Source organism: Lygodium microphyllum, chromosome 11, assembly GCF_053477565.2.
Source record: "Lygodium microphyllum isolate KBCC chromosome 11, Lygodium_microphyllum_v1.1.10, whole genome shotgun sequence".
NCBI classification, from domain to species: Eukaryota; Viridiplantae; Streptophyta; class Polypodiopsida; order Schizaeales; family Lygodiaceae; genus Lygodium; species Lygodium microphyllum.
The window spans coordinates 155,621,063-155,641,993 of record NC_141145.1 but is presented as its reverse complement, the minus strand read 5'-3'; the positions used below and the strand labels follow the sequence as shown (position 1 = coordinate 155,641,993).

The 20,931-nt window shown below is 38.7% G+C and overlaps 1 protein-coding gene across 5 annotated transcripts in view; it reads right to left on the bottom strand.

The window, feature by feature from the left end:
- The window catches only part of LOC148029565 (uncharacterized), a 136,507-nt gene extending 116,041 nt beyond the window's left edge, over nucleotides 1–20,466 (bottom strand). For 4 of the 5 annotated variants that reach the window (XM_087688436.1, XM_087688433.1, XM_087688437.1 and 1 more), the window contains exon 1: nucleotides 20,303–20,465. Coding sequence is in view for 4 of the 5 variants with exons in the window: in XM_087688433.1 (XP_087544559.1) it covers nucleotides 20,303–20,402 (100 nt within the window). In the remaining variant the exon portion in view is untranslated. Of the gene's footprint in view, nucleotides 1–20,302 lie in introns of all 5 variants that reach the window. The other variant, XM_087688434.1, reaches the window with a different exon arrangement.
- Nucleotides 20,467–20,931: the final 465 nt, after the last annotated feature.

The window sequence follows — 20,931 nt, the reverse complement described above, 5'->3', positions numbered from 1 at the left end:
GATAAAAGAGATGGATCACCAAACGTGTTGAATGTCATAATCCCTCCAAAGATCAAAGGGATGGCCAATCTCACCAATCGGTCCAAACGGAGTATAAACCGAATTGTATGTGATACCCAAGTACTCCTCAAACTCTTGATCTATAAGATGACCAAAACAACAAGAAGAAGATGGTAAAGGTGAAGGTGTGTCTACCTCCTCCTTGAGACTATAATGCCTTCTCAAAGCCTCCAATGATGGAGAAGCTTGATAGGGCATCATAGGATCCGAAGAAGAAAGTGCCTCAAACATTATGAGTCAGAATCGAGTCATATGTGAGTCTCGCACAAAGACTAGCCTTTACATTCACCGCAAGATACTCTTTTGAATAGCACAAGCTCTAATACCATGTGAAGATATGCTAGGGTTTGCACTGAGCAAACATATCATGTATGACCAAGACTCAAACACAAAGACTCAAACAACAGTTTTCAAGACTAACGTCCACCAGAGATGAATCCCAAGTGCTGTGACCACCAGTCCAAGTGATGAAGCGAGAGAAACACCAAACACCAATCACCAAAGTGTAAGGAGATTGAGACGACTGCAGAAGATGCCTAATAATGTTGACAAAGCAACAAAACGCAGCAATAGAACGCTGTAGTAATATACCGAAGTAGAACGTTGTTGAGATATTTGCAATCACACCTACTTCAGTCTCTTTGGAAGAAGTAGTGAGGGCTCAAGACTAGAATCCCATAAGCACAATAGGACAAGTGCTACCATCCAATTCCTATAAAGCATTGTACTTGCTTCTTTTCTAATGCAATGTCATAGTACTTTTGTTCTTCAATAAAGTCTCTGTCTCATTATCAGTCTATACACAAGATTATGTTTATGAGTCCAAGTCTCAATCTTGGAACCTAATTCACTTGTGTGACAGTTAGTCTTGTTTGTGTCCATGTCTTCATGAGTTTGGTCTTCGTCTTCCAACCTCCATAGCTTTTGCATTGCCATGTCCTAGATCCATGTTTTTACATGGTATCAAAGCCCAGTTGAGCATGGCCTAGCTCATCTCACTTCTCTCTCAGCTCCTCTTCACTTTTGGTCAGCTCATGACTTCACTTCCAGCTCCATTTTCACTTGTATCTTCAATCAAGCTTGTGGCAGCCATAGTCAGCCTGCACCCTATCTCCTTTGAGCACTTGGATCTCTTCATAGAAGCCATATCTCATCACAAATCCTTCTAGAGAATTATTCCTCAGCTAAAGGCGCTTCTCTCTGTCACTTAAAACCCCATTGCATCTGCAACGATTCGCTTCCCAGAATGCGTCTGTGACCTGTCGTACTGCTGACGCTGCGCCCACAATCCACGATGTTGACGGCCATCATAGGGCATTGATAGCCCATGAAGTAAGCGTCTTTCTATAAAAAAAAGTTTTGAAAATGATGCACTACAGCTCCTGCAATCTGTGAAAAACCAGGCTGCCCTGCAAACCCTAACTGTGACTGCCATAGCCAAGAACTCAAAGCTTCATCTTTTCATTATTTTCTCTCTCCTGACACTCAAACCAAGCCTCTGCCACTCTGATCCATTGAATCTGAAGTTGTCTAGCACTTTGTTCAGCATCAAATCAAGGAGGGGACATTCTAAAGGTCACTCTAAAGGTCTCAAGCTTCGAGCCACAAGATTCTGAAGGTCACTCTAAAGGTTTGAAGCTTCAAGCCACTAGCATCAATATCGCTTGATACTATTCATCTAGTGTCTTTTGGCACTTGTGCTTATCAAGTACACTCAAGATAAAGTCTTCTGCTGCTGAAATCTAAGAATTTTGAAGTTGATTTGCTGTTGATCCTCCAACTCCAGCATGGGCAAGGACTCTCTGACCGTTCGCTTCAAAGGGGTCGGGTTTCACACCTGGCAGACCCGCATCAAGCTCATCCTAATGAAGAAGGGTCTTTGGGCCATCACCAGTGGCAAAGAGAAGAAGTCTTGTGATACGGACCTTGCAGTCACTTGGCAAAAGAATGATGATAAGGCTCGGGCCATTATCAAACTGGAGCTAGACGACAGCTATATCCACCACGTGGATAACTGTGACACTTCACAGAATACATGGAAGAGACTTGACACTTTGTTTGGTGCGCAGTCTAAGTCATCAAAGTATGATCTCTTGATTGATATTTTCAGGCTTGAAATGAAGTCTAGCACATCACTTGTCACACATCTAGCCTACATGGAATGACTTCTAACCCAACTTACAATAATCAACGTTAAAATGAAAGAAGATGTTTGCATTGGTGTTCTGCTCAAAAGTTTGCCTCCTGAATATAATAATATGTCAATAACTCTAATCAATATGCCAAACCCTGAGCTTATTGATATCCAAGCATCACTGTTAGAGGAGGAAAAGAAGCTAAAAACTAAGGAAGAACCAAGCATCTCTAGAGATGAACAAGCATTATATGTTGGCAACAGATACAAAGGCAAGAAGGACCAGCTTTTTTGTGACTTTTGCAAAAGGATTGGACACACCGAGAAGTTCTGCCACCCCAAAAAGAGGTCCCAAAAGGCCTATCTAGTTGCTGTTAAAGAAGAAGAAAAATATGGAGTAAAAGAAGATGAAGAAGAAGAAGACTACCAAGAGAAAGACAAACCTCATAAGTCCTATTCGGATAGACTTTTTTAGCCTTGTATTGCCTAGCCCTAATGCTTCAGACATAAATTTGTAAACTCCTCATGTAGCCTTGTACTACAACCTCTGTATACTTTGTGAGGCCCCTATTATAACCTCTGGATGTCCACCATGTTTGTGGTACCCACACTTAGCCTTTTCTGCAATAGCCTCTAGTGTTTTGCCATGTCTATGATGTACCCACACTTTGCAGGTGTTGCTTTCACTAAAGTCTCTATACGCTTTGTACTTCTGGTTGTGATTGAGGAGGGGTGTTGAGATGTTTCCAATCACACCTACTTCAATCTCTTTGGAAGGAGCGATAAGGGCTCAGGACTAGAATCCCATAAGCACAATAGGACAAGTGCTACCATCCAATTCCTATAAAGCATTGTACTTGCTCTCTTTTCTAATGCAATGTCATAGTACTTTTATCCTTCAGTAAAGTCTCTGTGTCATTGTCAGTCTATACACAAGATTGTATTTATGAGTCCAAGTCTCAATCTTGGAACCTAATTCACTTGTGTGACAGTTAATCTTGTTTATATCCATGTCTTCATGAGTTCGGTCTTCGTCTTCCAACCTCCATAGCTGTTGCATTGCCATGTCCTAGATCCATGTTTTTACAAACACCACATGAAACCAGCCTTCCTCCTTGGATACGGTGGCAAATAACCTGATTTACTACTAATTACAACAAGCATAAAATTCACATAAACTAAAAATACACACTTTACCAATTTAATCTTGGACATTGGACACCCTGTTGGAACGCTGTAGTAAAATACCGAAGTAGAGTGCCACATGAAACCAGTCTTCCTCCTTGGATACGGTGGCAAATAACCTGATTTACTACTAATTACAGCAAGCATAAAATTCACATAAACTAAAAATGCACACTTAACCAATTTAATCTTGGACATTGGACACCTTGTTGGTTCCAAAATTGGCACCCTTTGGCATAGCAGCTAAGAAACGTGTTTCTTTGAATTTGAAGCTTACGAGACCTTTCTTAAAGAAAAAAATATTTTTGAGAGTAAAAAACGTGGGCTTTTTTTTTGTGAGTTGAAATCCAAAATATGGTTTTTTAGAAAGAACTATTGGACAATGTTAAACATGATGATGATGATGATGATGATATATAATGACTCGTGAGGGCTTAAGATTTTGGACGAGAGACTGATTTTTTTGTGATTTTGTTTACTTATTGGACTTTGTCAATCTAGTATCTATTATTGTCTTGAGAGTTGAATATTATACGACTTTAGTCTCATTTATGAGTTATTTATGATATATTATGATTCATTCTCAATTTTGACATTTTGTCAGTTTGTTTTGAAATGAGAATTATAATCTTGCAACTTGACTTAGTCCATATTGTAGATCAGCTATTTACATGTTAATTTTAATCTTCTTTGTATGATATGTATGAATCATAATGTTTGAGTTTTAAACCATAGTATAGCTTGTCCAAAGACTAACTTTGACATAAGTGACAAGTCAATAATGGATCATGGATATATAACGTATAATTTGTTATTTTCAATTGACTCTATTATTACTCAAGCTCAATTGGCCATTCTTTGTTTAAGAGAGAGTTCCATAGAGATTTAGAACCTCTTTTCCTAGTCAAAACTATTAAAAATCCCTATATAAAAACACCCGCATTTCTTATTTTACCCCCTCTTGAAAGAAACTTACGAAACACATTTCTAACATTTCGTTTCTAAACGTTTCTGACGTTTCTTGTTGCTATGTCCCTTGAGATATTTTCTTTATCTTATAATGCAAATAGAAGGAATACAATTGAGATCCTCTCATCTCCTTTGCTAATCCAAGTGTCTCTTGCTGTCAGAACTAACCATCAAGCCTCCAAACCAATGTGCCCCTTGGTTTACTCGGGGATTGACCTTCACCCTGCTTCTTGATAGACAAAGTCAGCCCCAAATCTAATATTGGCTAGCTAGCCTCTGGAATCTCCCTAACACACACACACACACACACACACACACACACACACATATATATCACCTACTGAAATTCAAGTCCTAGATCCTCAATTCTGAGCATGCATCCCAAAGGCAACTGTTAAAACATACGGAATTCAAGTCCTAGACCCTCAATTTTGAGCATACATCCAAAGGCAATTGTCAGAACATATTTATTTATTTATAAATTTCAGCTGCCGAAATTCAAGTCCTAGACCCTCAATTCTGAGCACGTATCCTGAGGCTGTGCTCAAACAACCATGGAAGCTATAATCTAATGCTAGGACCATCAAAAAGGCTGTTGCCTCTCTTATATGTTGTCATCTATACTAAAAGGATCTTGGGCTCCTATTAATTGGTCCTGGAGAGCTTCAAACAACTATTACATGCTGTAGAACTGATCTTTTGTGGCTGCAAATCACATCAACAATCTCTTCTTGCTCTCTAACAACCTTCTCCTCTCCCACAATAGCTAGAATAAACTTCCACCAACCCCTAAAAAAGTTTTTCCCACTTGCATGGACAAGTTTTGCCAAGTGGTAACCTTCTAATCTCCACTTTCACTATAATCCATCTTATTAAATTAATTTTTAAATTATTAATTCTGAAAACTAATTTAATAATTATTCTAGTGCTCAAAATTTTAATTTCACTGATCAATAATTAAATTGGCTAGGCCAATTTGTCTTTCAAGTATCCTTTAGCAATTTTTAACCCTTAGACTGGTATTAATTACTTAATCAATGCCTAGCCTCTTATGTCACCACCACTAATATTAGTGGCCAATAAATTGGTCTAAGCCAATATCTGAAACAAAGTATCACCTAGTACCTCTCAAACATAACTTATTGAAACTTTTGCCTTTGACACCCATTGCATCCTCGGGGTCCTTGGCCTAATACCATGAAATAACTGCCATGTGCATCACATGGCTAAACAACCTTGCACATTTTATTAATATCTTGATCAAATGTTATCAACAAGATTAAAGCATCTTAAAATTTCACATCCCCATGACACTACTGTAGAGCACAGTAGTAAAATGCAATAGTAGGACACCGCGGTAGAATGCCGCAATAAAATCCAACTGTAAAACACGGCAGTAGGATACCACAATAGAGAAGGAGACAAGGTGATGACACCAATCGCGAAGGCAGGACCGCCACGTGGTGGGAGACTGACGGTTGAGATCTACATACAAGGGTGAGAAACCTATATATTAGCTAAGTGGGAATTGCAACAGTGTGAAAGTATAAAGCATGGCAATGCTTAACGGGAAGAAAAGCCTACAACCTAGTGGAGGTTTCGAGACAAGTAAAGTTAGAGGTAAAGTTTCCATATGCTTCTTGGTGAAGCTTCAACATTGTTTCACCAATAGATGCAAAGTGGATGTAAGAGATGACTTGGCCAACCATCCTCAATTGTTACAACTTTACAAAGTTGCCTTTTAATTAGAGCCGACTTTGGTTCGGGATCAATCAAGTTTTGCAAAGCAAGGGTCCGGAGCATTGCTTGATGCTCAAGGGGAAGGTAGCACTTCCACTCCACCAATTGTGAACAACTCTTGTACGTAGTGGATCTCAAATATATTCAGCATGCATCCAAGGTACTATGCCGACAATATGTCTCCCATGAGGTCACTACTCAGTATACTAGTCATTGTGAGATGTATGCAAATGAGTATGAGTTTCACCCGAGCACTAAAACTATACTTTTGCATCAATTTATGATCAGTTTTGCATGAGTTTTTGCCTCAATTTTGAGACAAAAACTCTGATCAGTTTCAGCTTAGTTTTTTATCAGTTTGAGAACTCTTTATGGTCACTTTTAGAATCAATTTTGCATCAGTTTTTCCATTAGTTACTGATCAGTTTTTGCAATCAATTTGTGATCAGTTTAGGATCGCATTTGCAACGATTTGTGATCAGTTCATGATTAATTTATACTTAGTTTTCAATGGTCTACAACTGGTTCCATGGATAGCAGCATGTTAGTAAATACCATTTACAATTTCAGCCATGGTTTATGTTGAATTAATACTTTTATATGGTTGATAGTCAGAATAGTTAAGAAACACAAGTTATGGATGCATCCAATGGGTTTCTAGCAACAATTTTGAACTAATTTTCAATTTCATGTTATGTCTATGCTGGCTGGAAATTTTCAGAAAATTTGGAACATATGGCATGGTTAAACAACAATGGCCAATGTTATGACTATGATGCCTTATGGAAATTTCAATGCAGCATGCTTTTCCTTTGGTACAATGCAATGCAATTGAGGACGATTGCAGAGATTTCAAGGGGTTATCTATCACGAGGACGTGAAATTTCATTGCTTCGCTTAGCATTTGATGAAAAGTTAATCAATGTGCTAATGTCACTTGCACGTGGGGTGCAAGTTAATTATTTCACAGTGTGGAAACAAGACCCTGAGATATCAATTGGTGCCAAAGGCAAAAGTTGTACTAAGTTATGCTTGACAAGTACTAAGTGGTACCCAGTGTCAGATTTTGACCTAGACCAATTTATTGGCCACTAAGTCAATGGTGACATTAGAGACTAGGCATTTATTAATTAATTAATGCTAGTCTAAGGGTCAATAACTGCTCAAGGATACTTGAAAGACGAATTCAATTATTTGCCAGTGAAATTATTTTTTTAAGCACTAGAATAACTATTAACTTAATTTTTAAAACTAGTATTTTAAAATTTATTTTAATAAGTTAGATAATGTTAAAAAATGGTATTAGAAGGCTGCCACTTTAGCCAAACTTGCCCGTGCAAGTGGGAAAAACGTCTTTAGGGACTAGTGGAAGTCTCTTCCAACCATTGTGAGAGAGAACGAGGCTATTAGAGAGCAAGGAGAGGCTACTGATGTGATTTGCAACCACCACGAATCAATCCTACAACATGTGACAGCAATTGGGAGCCCTCCAAGAGCAAGTAATAACCCAAGGTTCTTCTAGTACAAATTATAGCATATAAGAGGAGACAACAGTCTTTTTAGTGGTTCTAAGCTATAGGTGACAACTTCCATCGTTGTTTAAGCAAGGCAACTAGCTTTTCAGCATTACTAGCGATGAATCTCTAAAATTTCTCTCTCTACAACATTCTCTCTCATCTACCATCCATCTCTCAAGTTATCTCAGCATTTTCCAGCTGTTTAAGCCATCACAAGAACAAATTTCAATCAATCTCTGATATAAATCCTAGTTCATAGCAGAAATTAGGGCTTTGACAGCCACCTCAGGATGCATGCTTAGAATTGAAAGCCTAGCACTTGAATTCTAGCAACTGAAATTGAGGAATTTCAAGGAGATTGAATAGGCCAACCAGCCAATATCAGATTTGAAGCTAAATTTGTCTTTCAAGGAGCAAGGTAAAGGCCAATCTCCAAGCAAACCAAGGGCAAATTGGTTTGAAGGCTTGCTCATCAATTTTTATAGCAAGAGGTACTTGGAGTAGCAGAGATTAGAGAATCTCAATTGTATTCCTTCCATTTGTAATATAAGATTTAAAAATACCACAAGGGGTGTCGATTTTAGACCAACAAGGTGTCAAATGTCCAAGATTAAAATGATAAGATTAAAATGATAAAGTGTTTATGCTTGCTATAGTTAGTGCTTAATCAGGTTATTTACCACCCTATCTAACTAAGGAGGAAGGCTAGTTTCACACAAGTTCACAAAGTTTATACAAGAGCATGGCATTGCTCACTAGCTCACCTCTACCAACTCTCCTTCTTAGAACAAAGTCATAGAGCATAGAAACTAGACAATCATGAACATGGCGCTCTATGTTGCTTGCAATAGAGCTCCCTGAGTATCTCCGAGTTAAGTGCTAATTGGTACGGTCTATGTTGTTTGCTATTAGCACTTCGGTATACATTCTCAACCAATGTCCCACTGCAATGGTCTCTCAAATGACTCTGCATTAGGCATTGCTTGGCTCTTGGCCTGTAGTTTTCCACTTTAGAGTCTTCAAGTGTTATGCTTACACACATACTCCTAATAATAGAATGGAAAAGCTCACTCCCCAAGCTGATCTCTTAATTTTGGTGGGATACTTCTCCAAGGTGAAAGCCTATCATTTGTTCAATCCTCGAACAAACGAGGTGATTGTACAAAGAGATGTAGTTTTTTATGAAAAAAACATTCTACAATCTTCTGCACTAGACTTCTAGCCAATTCCTCATGATACCCCATTAAAAATAGTGCCTTTTAAGCCAGGTCTACTGCCCACTCCTAATTTTCTTGCAGATTCTTCAACTCCTACGTCCCCTCGCAAGACCTGTTACCTCACTTACCAGTAGATCCTACAAGATTCAAGGATTCTTCCACCGAATTCCACTCTAGAGGACCCTAGAAGATTTGTCTGACTTGCCCTTAGGCTTTGTTTGCATCACTATTTACAATTGTGACTATATAGAGTATTCCAAGTCGAAAAATCAACAAAAGGCTTGTCAACACCCCCAATGGTAAGAAGAGAAAAAGGAGCTAGAGAGCAATGACCTAAATGAGACTTGGACCTTTGTGGACTGGCACAAGAAAGTCATCGGAACCAAGTGGAATTCTAGGACCAAGCTAAAAGTTGATGTGACTTTACACAAGTACAAGACTCACATTGTAGTGCAAGACCTTCAACAAAAACAAGGTATTGATTATGAAAAGACCTTTGCCCCTATTGCGCGGTTGACATATTTTCATCTATTGATTACGCTAGCTGCTCACCACGGTTGGTCAATCTATCAGATGGATATCAGTGCCTTTCTAAACAGTTATATGGAGGTGGAAGTCTATGAGAAGCAACCTTTCAGATTTTCTTCTATTGGTCAAAAAGATAAGGTCTTTCACTTGCAAAAAGCTCTCTATGGGCTAAAGCAACCACCACAATCTCATTTCCAAAGGATGGATGAGTTCCATAGGACTCACAAGTACCATTCTACCCCTTATGACCTAAACTTACATGTTTGTATCACTTCAAAGAAGATCAGCAATATCCTACTATACATTGATGATTTACTTTTTACTCGCTCAAACTTTGCTGCCATGGCAAAATTAAGGGCCAGCTTAGTTCCACATTTGATTTAAGATGACCGACCTCGATCAGTTGTCTTATTTTTTTAGGCAAGGAGATTACTCATTCTGAGGCTTATATTTTTGTGTCACAACAAAAGTATGCTCTTTAGTTGATGGACTAGTATAACATTGATCAAACACAGCCTGTGCAATGTGGCACACCTCTTGATTCCCACTAACTACTTATCTAAGGATACTCTCAATGAGCCCTTCGAAAAGCTCCTCTGCTTAATTCACGCTAGGCCAAATTTAGCATACCTAGTTTGTTTATTCAATATTTCACTCCATCCAACTCATCATGAGCACTTCCAACAATCAACATATCATCCACATAGAGGATTAAAATCATAAGGCAGCCATGAGCCTTCTTCTGTATAAACATGGATCCATATCACTGCAAGAATATCCCTGTGAACGCATAAAAGAATCAAACTTATGGTACCATTCCCTACGTGCCTGCCTTGCCATATTTGACAAAGCCCTTAGCCTATTCTATGTAAATCTCATCATGCATAAAAGAATCAAACTTGTGGTACCATTCCCTAGGTGTTAGGCTGTTCCATGTAAATCTCATCATGCAAGTTCCCATGAAGAAAAACCGCCTTGACATCTATCTGATAAAGATCCAAGTCAAGCTCAGAAACCAAAGCCAATACCAAGCATAGGGTATAGTCATCTTCACAATAGGAGAAAAGACTTTGTCAAAGTTCACAACGTGTTCTTGCTTGAAGCCCTTAGCAACCAATCTAGCCTTATATACTGGCTTGGGATGTATAGGGGTACTTTTTAACTTGTATATCCACTTGCATGGCAAAGCATGCTTACCACTAGGCAAAGGAACCAAATCTCATGTATGATTTTTTTGCAACGAGTGTCATACTCTGATTGCATGGTCCTTTTCCAAGAGTAACTATCACCTCTACACATGGCCTTATCATAAGTAAGAGGCTCACCAACATCTATCACCATAACATAATCCATAGAGGGCTCAAACTGCACAAGCTATCATCTATCTCGAGCGATTGCACTAACTACTAACCGCATCATTTCCCTACGGACGAGGCATGTTGGAGTACGCTTTCACTTCACCAAAGAGCAAGTTGAGCTAAACACTGTACGCTTAGAGTTTGTGCCCTCCAATGACAATTTTTCAGATACATTGACCAAGGTGATCAATTGGCTAGTTCTACAATATCTACTTCCTAGAATCAACTTGGGTATACCCTCCCCTACTGCTACAAACTAACGAGGAGAGAGTGACTCCCTCCAACTTTCCCTTACAATGTAAGAGGGAGCAACTTCTTTTCTCTTGATGGTGATAGGTTGTTGCTTACAATTTTATTCAAATATTATGTAGTACTTTGTACTTTGTATCTTCATCCATATCATTAAGATGACCATGATCATAAAAGGGTGGACAATTCCCCTACAAGGACTCTGTCCAAGTGCCACCATTGCATTGCATATTGCATCAACATGACTCCTTGCATTGCCTTTTGCATAACTATAGTGTATCGGCATTCTATTCTTATAAACAGGCATCCATGTATATTTATCACTTTCGATCTTTAGAGAGTAGTCAACCTGGATCCATATTCATGCCATTTCACATGGCAATCTCCAAGGAGGTCTCCCTTGCTTGTGTAGCTTGTTCAACTCGCCTAGCTTCCTTCCATCCATCTTTTTTGCCTCTCCCACATATCCCCCATACTTTCCTTATTCTTTTATATCGACACCCAGTAATAATAGGGATAGTCTTGTTTGTTTTGTGAAGATCTTGGGACTGACCATCCCTTATCATTCTGCCTTTGAGACACTATTACTCAATAGGCTGAAAACTCATGGAAAACCCTCACTCGATGTTAAATCTTTTGAAAAACCAAAACAAAAGTCATCAAACAACCACCACCAAAAAAAACGAAAAGATAGTCCATTGTATCTCCATCCACCTTTGTAAGACTTAGGAGGCCATTGGGCAAATGACATGCATCCTTTGTATGATGCTCTGGGCTCTCCAAGGTGAACACTTCGGCTTCCTTTGTAAGATTACTATCGCCTCTGTAGTCTTGGTAGATCACTAGGCAGCCAACAAGCATCCTTTGTCCGATGCCCTAGCTGCTTTCGAGTGGGATGCCTTGGGGAAAAGAAAAAAAAAAGAACTTGGGCTTATTTGCCATCCCTTTCTTGTCCTAGTTTTGGGCCTCAGAGGGGATATTGAGCTAAAAAATCATTAGAATTAATAAAATAGCCCCAAAACTTAAGTTAATTAATGATTTGAAGCCTTTTATTAAAAAGAAACACCGTCCTAGAGAGTTTCAGTGTCCCACTTGCAAACCCTAATTTGAAAAGCTCCAAACTTTCTATAAATAGATAAGCTGCCCTTCCACTCAACCAATCTCATTTTTGCAAATTGCAAGTGCTGAAGCTTCACTATCCACACCCCATTCACAAAGGACATCTCAACCGCAACTATCCAAGAGTATTGTCCATCCAACCACTGGCATTTACTCCTCAACCTTCCCATGCAGACTCCAACTATTTCAGCCATCATCAACTACTGTCCAACTTGGGCAACTGAAACCAACCTTCCTTCTTGGAAAGAGCGGTAATTCCCTGATTAAGCACTTAACTATAGCAATCAACAAATAAATATAACTTGAAACGCACAAATTATCTTAACAATCTCAATCATTGGACACCCTATTGGCCCCAAAACTGGCGCCCCTTTTGATATTTCTTTAACTTGATTGCTAATGAAATCAGTACAAACTGAGATTCACAATCTCCCTTGCTGTTCCAAAAAGCCTCTTTGTTGTAGCAACAATCAGTAATCAATTTGGGCCAATTGCCCCTTGATTTTTCACCCAGGACTTACATAAATGGAACCACCACAACTGGCCAAATGCTATCCCAAATAACAATAAATGGGCTGACATCCGAATTCCCTAACAAATACACAAATTTTAGGCATTGAATTCAGTGTACGATACCTTCAGCAATTGGCACAGGTCTTAAGGTGGCTATCAAACCCTAACTTCTACAAAAATTTAGGGTTTACAACAAAGATCTCTCAGCTATCCACCAAATTTGGCTGAGATCTACTCAAAATGGTTGAGAAATGCTGAGATCTCCTAAGAATGGGTTGGAGAAGGTAAGAGAAAGCCAAGATGAGAGAGAAATATGATTTTCTTCACGAGAAAACCCTAAATTCTGCCCGTTGCTTGCTCCAACCTGCATCTAATGCAATCACCTACTACCAAGCAACTCCAAAATGTTGTTACCTAATCAGCAATGCTGTTGACAACCCCTAAAAGGTGACTCCCTGCTATCCCCTTCCTACTGAGGCCCCTAGATGGCTGTCTTTTACAACAAATTGCTATTCTCTAGTCAAAAAATGAACCAGCAACTTTCTCTCTCCCTCTCTCAAGCTGTAAACTGATTGAACAGTTGAGACCTAGTCCCCAAAAAAGTCTTCTTAGTTTCCATGGCATTTTTGGCAAGTGGCAACCTTCTAAACCCATTTTTCAGCATTATCCAGCCTTTTAATTAATTTTCAAAATCAAACAATCCTGAAAATTAATTTCAACCCTTCTAACCCTGCCCAAAATTAAATATGCCCATCCATAATTAAATTGGCTAGGCCATTCGCAACCTAGAGTGGTCCCCAATCTCTATTGACCCTTAGACTGGCATTAATCTATTAATTAATGCTAGTCCCTAGTATCACCACCAATACTTATTGGCCAAACCACTGCCCTAGGGTCCAATCTGATACCAACTGACCAACAAAACCCAATTGGCATAACTTATCACAAATTTTGCGACACCCACTACATCCTCGGAATCCTTGGCTAGTTACTATGGAATATGTGCCATGCGCATCACATGTGCTTAAATAACCTTATATATTTGATTAATAACTTAATCAAGTGTTATCAACAAGATTAAAGCATCTTAAAGTTTCACATCCTCGTGACAGACCTCCCCCTTGAAATCTTTGTAATAGTCCTCGATTGCACTGCATTGTGCCAAAGAAAAAGCATACTGTACTAGAATTTCCATAAGGTATCACAGTCACAACATTGTGCATTGTTATCCAACCATGCTACATGCCCCAAACCTGTAGAAAATTTGCAGCCATTATATACATAACATAAAACTCAAAATCAGTCAAGAATTGTTGCTAGAAACTCATTGGAGGCATCCATAACTCATGTTTCATAACTGTTCTAACTTCAGAACCACAATAAAGCATATTCTCAACATAAACCATGGCTGAAACTCTCAATGGCATTTACTAACGTGCTGTTGTCTATGGAACCAACTATAAACCATTGAAAACTGAGCATAATCTGATCATAAACTGATCACTTGCTAACCTGAGAACTGATCACAAACTACTACAAATGTGATCCCAAACTGATCATAGACTAATTGCAAAAATTGATGAGCAATTGATACAAAAAACTCATGCAAAACTAATCCCAAAAGTGACCATAAACGGTTCTCAAACTAATCAAAAATTGAGCTGAAACTTATCAGAATTTTTGTCTCAAAATTGAGGCAAAATTCATGCTAAACTAATCATAAGCTAATGCAAAAGTATAGTTCCAGTGCCCAGGTGAAACTCATACTCATTTGCATACATCTCACAATGACTAGTACACTAAGTAGTGACCTCATGGCAAACATACTATCAGTATAGTAACTTGGATGCATGCTAAATATATCCAATATCCACTACATACGAGAGCTATCCACAACTAGCGGAGTGGAAGTGCTATCTCCCCCTTGAGCATCAAGCAATACTCCGAACCCCTGCTCTGTTGAACCTGACTGAGCCAAAACTAAAAGTCGGCTCTAACTGAAAGGCATCTAGGTAAAGCTACAACAACTAAGAATAGTCTACCAAGTCATCCTTTTCTATCAATTTGACATCCATTGGTGAATAATTCTAAAATTTCACCAAGTATCTCCTAGAAACTTTACCTTTGACCTTTCTTTCCTTATATACCAAAATCTGCTCAAGTACCAAAATTTGATCCAACTCCTCAATCTCAGTCCGAATTTCAGCAAACATATCCTCTGGCAAATCATCATGAAAAGACCTCAACAAAATGACATGAAAAGCATTGTGTATCCGCCAATGTGGAGGCAGTTTCAGCCAATATGCCACATCACTAATCTTCTCCAATACCTAGAAGGGCCCATAGTATCTCATACTCAACTTCGGATACAGTATTTCTCTTCCTTTCATCTTTTTCAACCTTGCCTTTTCAAAACACAACAATACATAATCGCTCTCTACAAACTACAAAGCACATCTCTGACGATCAACTGCCCTCTTTTGCTTTTTCTATTATCTCTGAAGTGCATACTTTATCTTTGCATAGACTACATCCAAGTTTTCTACATAACAGTTAGCCTCAAAGATCTTATCCTTAGTTTGCAAGATAGGCGGTACATTCTTGCCACCCTCAACCACCTCAAATGGAGCTTTGCCAATGGAACTATGCACTGTGTTGTTGTAAGCAAACTCAACCAAGGGCAAATATTGTTCTCATTGTGTCTTGTAGTCTGAAACATAGCACCTCAAAAGATCTAACACTATGGAAATTGCTTCCTCAAACTAACCATCTATTTACGGATGCAAAGATGATGAGAATTTCAACATGGTACCCATATTCTCAAACAACCCCTTCCAAAATAAACTAGTCGTTCGAGGTTCTCCATCACTGACGATCACCTTTAGCATACCATAATACATAAAGATGTGCTGCAAAAACAATTGTGTCATATGATTATCCTTCATTTTATTTCTCACCGAAATGAAATGAGCTTATTTGCTAAACCTACAAATGATAGTCTATATCCCATCATTCCGTGTAAATGTGCTTTGCCAAGGCCTATCTGGAATAGGCAAGAGTTACAATAAACCCACGTCATCTTTTGTCTATCATGCTTTACCTTCTGATATATGATGCATCTAACAAATTGTTCTACATCATGCCTCAAAGCTGGCCAATAAAAAAAAGTGCTCCATTGCCTTGACCGTGGCATTAATACCTCTATGTCTTGCATATGGATAATCAAAAATCCATCTCTTAGCACAAAGTGCTTATGCCTCTAGCCATTGCAAAGCTGATCATAAACATTAGCAAAGTTTGAATCAGCAACATATTGCTCTTTCATGGCATCCAACTCAGTGTGATAAACTATGCTGACGACTAAAATTGTGGCTTACGTAATAGTGCATTAGCCATAACATTCTTCTTTTTACTATCAATATACACAATCAGAAAATGAAACATAGAGAGAATAATTGCCCATCTCATATGCTTCTTTGACAACTTTGTTTGCGTCAAAAAGTACCTCAAAGTTTGATGATCTATCTGCATTGTAAAATCAGCCCCTAACAAATAATGTTTTCACGTAGACAGTACATGGATTATAGTCAAGAGCTCTTTCTTATAGACCTCCGAATTATTTTCTGTACCGTGAAGAATGCAGCTCTCATAAGCCACAACTCAGCCATCCTGCATAAGAACAATCCCAATGTTGTTACCACATGTATCACACTAAACTATGAATCACTTCCTTAGAGCGAGCAACACAAGCATAGGTTCTAAGTCATCTTTTCCTTCAACCTTTTAAATGCTGAAATTTCCACTGTTGTCCATCTAAATGGCACATCCTTCTTTTGCAAAGCATGCAATGGAAATGCAATTTCAGCAAATCCACATATGTACTTCCTGTAGTAAGAATAAAAACCTAGGGACTAATCGTTCGCTAAGTACTACAATTATCTCGACATTTCTAAATGTGTCGTTCTCTTGCAGTGTAGCCCTAGAGCTTCTCTCTCTACACAAGTCATCCACTCATATAGCCGCCTCAAAGACTCTTGCCAGCATCTCTCGCTGTAGGTTTGAGTTGCTCGCTAAGGTCTTATAGAGCTCTTCATTGTGGATCCCGTTTATGAATACAGTGGAAACTGCTCTCTCATTGGGTCGCTCAAATGTAGGTATCCTCTTTAGAGACTCCTGACGTGAGTGACGTAGTCTTGTATGTCCTCTTTGTCTTTTTGGCTAATATTTATCAGCTTAACAATGAGGTTATCGAAGTACCCAACTCTTCATTCTAGGATTTATCATATATCTATAAACCACTCCCAATGCATAAGCAATGTCTAGACGTGTAGCAACTATGATATACATCAAGCTATCAAATGCAAATGTATAAGGAATCTTGGCCATTTCAGCCTTTTACTTATCTAACTTGGGATCATCATCTTGGATAAGTCTCAAATATGGAGGCAATTGAATGTTGATTGCCTTCACCCTCACCATATTGAAATGCTCCAATACCTTATCAATGTATTCCTTTTGAGACAAATAGAATATATTTTTGTCTCTATCCCACGTAATTCACATACTAAGAATGTGACAAACGTTCCCCAAGTCCTTCATATCAAAGGTTGCACATTTCTCAAAGATAACCATGATAATATTGCCTCAACCTTTGCAAGGTCCATGTGAGTACCATCAGCCAATACAATATACCCTAAAAAGTAATTTTTATGCAAAAAGATTTCACTTTTCTTGTCATTGATCACCAGCCTATGCTCCCCCAATTCATTGAACACAATGTCTAAGTGTCTTCTATGTTGTGTCTCATTCCTTGAATAGACAATCATGTCATCAAAGAAAATACCCATGAATCCTCTATGTGGCCTGAGGATGCGATCCATCATCCGATTAAACATGGTAGAAGCATTCGTAAGTCCAAAAGACATAACAAGAAACTCATACGACGACCCAAAAGATGACTTAAAAGTTATCTTAGGTACATCGTCCAATCTAATGCATATCTGATGATACCCACTTTTCAAATCTATACGGCTGAATATAGCTACCCCTTGCAATCTATCCATAACATCATCAATCCGAGGAATTGAAAAGTGATTCTTTATAATGATCTTGTTCACAGTATGATAATCAATGTATATACACCATAAACCATCCTTTTTATGCGCCAAAAGCACTAGAAAACAAAAAGGAGATGAGTTGGGTTGAATCAACCCTTTTTCTAACAACTCATTCACCTAACTCATAATCTCCTATTAGGCTGTACTAACTCTGTAAGGTGGCTTATTAGGTGGGCTACTTCCAAGGATAAGATCTATGCCACAACTACCACATGGCAGTAACTATTGCATTTTGACATGATGGCTACCGCCCTACACTCCAAACTGCATCCACTGATGCATTTTGACTCTAGCTACACGAACCTGACTACCATATCATCATAGACCCTATGGTTTACTATTCAAACTATCGCCAACCTATCATGCCATCACTAGCTCCTATCTTTACAATTATTCCCTCTTCTCTGCCTATCTATCCATCACTGATCTGGCTGCCCACTGCTTCTTGCCAAACATTGACAAGGCTCCCTTGCTGCAATTCGGGATCCATCAGAATACAACTCTCCAGCTCATACTCTCTGCCCTAATCCTCGTGATGCAAGTGTTCAGGGTTTAGTATTCCTTTAGTGCATAGTGTGTTTGCCACATAAGCATTGTATTCTATTCAAATTCATTCAATTTCTTATTCACTATGTTCATTGTCTATGAGTTACCTTACCTCTAGCTATATTCTTTTATCAGTTTGTGCTATTGTCATACGATTGTGTTTGAGTTTCTATGTTAGGATATTTCTCCACACATACAACAATGAACAATTTATAATTATACATATGCATAGAATGTGAGAATTAATTTTTCAAAACACACTCATTATCATAAAACCACTCTTTGCCATGAAAAAAGAAGCCAAATATCAAATATCATATGTGCGGATCAAATTGTTAAACATACATCCCCGTGCTCCTCAAGATCAATCTTATACCTTGTCAAATATAAGTATGGTCCACGTTGTGCCAAGTCTAGTCACTAGCATGTCTTATACCAATCCAATGACTAATATCTCTCATTTTAGATCGAGTCACAAACACGTAGCCCAAATACCATGCTTCAAGATCAAAGAATTGGTATAGTGGATCAATAAATTTGTTAAATATAGTTGGTCGGTGACAAGGTTTAATTGCAAACAAGATTCTTTACAAAACAAGTATGAGCACTTGCCATTGACGTGAAAGCACTGTCCCTAATATAGTAAATGCTTGCCCTTCTCTATGGCATCAAATCTCTCCCCCTTGCAAAATTTTGGCCCCTCTTGTTTTAAATCCAAAAAACATGCCCTCTCCCCTCCGTCCTACATCCATGAACCACACACCATGACATGACGCGCTCTCTTCCCTTTGCAAAATTTCAGCTCTTCTTCTTTTGAATTCGAAAAAACACCCTCCCCCCACTCCCCACCTGCAACACAACATGCTCCCTGTACCCCTTCCAAAATTTTGGGCTTTGTAGGTATGCCGTGCCATTGGAGTTGGATGCATCTATGAGGATAGTAGTGCTCCCTCCATCAAAACACTCCTTGGAGATGCAAGGGAGAGTGAGGTGAGGCATCTAGTCCCCACATCCATCCTACTATGTCTCATGAGCAATGCATGTACCCCGTACCAAATGCTTTCACATGCCAAATGATTAAGGGCATCAATGAGCAGATTTAGTAGTGACAATAACAATGATAAGGACAAGCTTAGAAAACAAGAAAAAAGGGAGAAAATAGTTTAGAGGAGTCCATGTATACAACTCCATAGTCTACAAGTTGTAAACTTCACACTATTCACAGCTTTGTCTCACAACTTATAATATTTTTGCAGCAGTACTTAGAAGAATTGCAAGAGCTCTTGTGTTTATTTTGTGTTAAATATGATCTAGTGCCTTATTTTTCCTCAATAAAAACGAAAGAATCACAACTGCCCCCCAGCTGCTCAAAAGTGCTGAGTGCATGGGAGAATGGTGCATCAGCATCTACATTGCTCTGACAAGATTTTACAGCCTTGTAATGAATTGTCTAAATAATGAAGCTTATAGTTGTGACCAAGCTTGTGACTTAAAGACTCGTGAGACACAATCCAAACATGAAAGTGTGAAAAAATATATTTATAGCAATGCTGTTGCTTTCTCTTATATCTCCCAAGATCCTAATTACTTCCAAGACTTGCAACTCAAATAGCTAAAATTGTGGCATGTTCCAAGCATCTCACAGATTGGCATCCGTTATCATGACAAATTTTCAAACCATGAATTTCCTGTGTCAACAATCGAAAGACAGGCTTCGGCCGATTTCTTCCACGACGGCAGCAGTGAAGGAACGTATATGGAACCTGTCGTATCTAACTGGTCCACAGACTGAAACCTGTTGAAACTTTACGCAGGACAGCAGTGATGACCGCATCCTTCTCACCAAATGAGCAACGGCGCCTTCGTGAGGCAAGGTATCCGGAAACTTGAATAAGCAACTAAAAAGAGACTCCAGAACCAGACGGTGGCTAAAACTACGTTATGGAAGGAGGTCCAAGGACTGGTCTTCACTTTCAAAAACCGCGACGATACGCAGATAGAGTGCAGGAGAAATGAGAAACAGAAAGACATACAGAGACAATAAGATCACCTGTCATGGTTGGAAGGAAGACGAAGACGAAGATGCCGCCTGTTCCATCGACCCGCGCGACGGGGTCAACCATGCAACCAGCGCTCTTTGTAACATGCATTCGAATCAAAATACGGCTAGCCTGCCCGGATGATAACAAACGTGTTCTCCAAAGGCCTAGGCTAATGTGAAACTAGCCGACATTCTTTGGTGTTTCACATTGCAAGAAAGTTGGAGGGAGGTTGATATAAGAAATATAATGTGAGCTGCAAAAGCTTTGGCAACTTATATTAATTTTATATTGAATGCACGAAAATGTAATATATGGGGATTTATCACTCACTAATGTAGATGGAGCGAAAAACTAACATTAATGGAAACAAGCCTAAACTATATTTTTAACGAAATTTTATGACCATTTTTTTAAGCCAAATATATTTAATGATGATTCATATTCACATTGAGCCTATCATAGCATGTATATTATCCTCGCACACTAAGCCAATAATATCACATAAATTTGACAACCCATAATTCTCTCTCTCTCTCTCTCTCTCTCTCTCTCTCTCTCTCTCTCTCTCTCTCTCTCTCTCATAATTAATAGCATATTTACACAATTATATATGTTTAATACGTTAATTGAAATACAA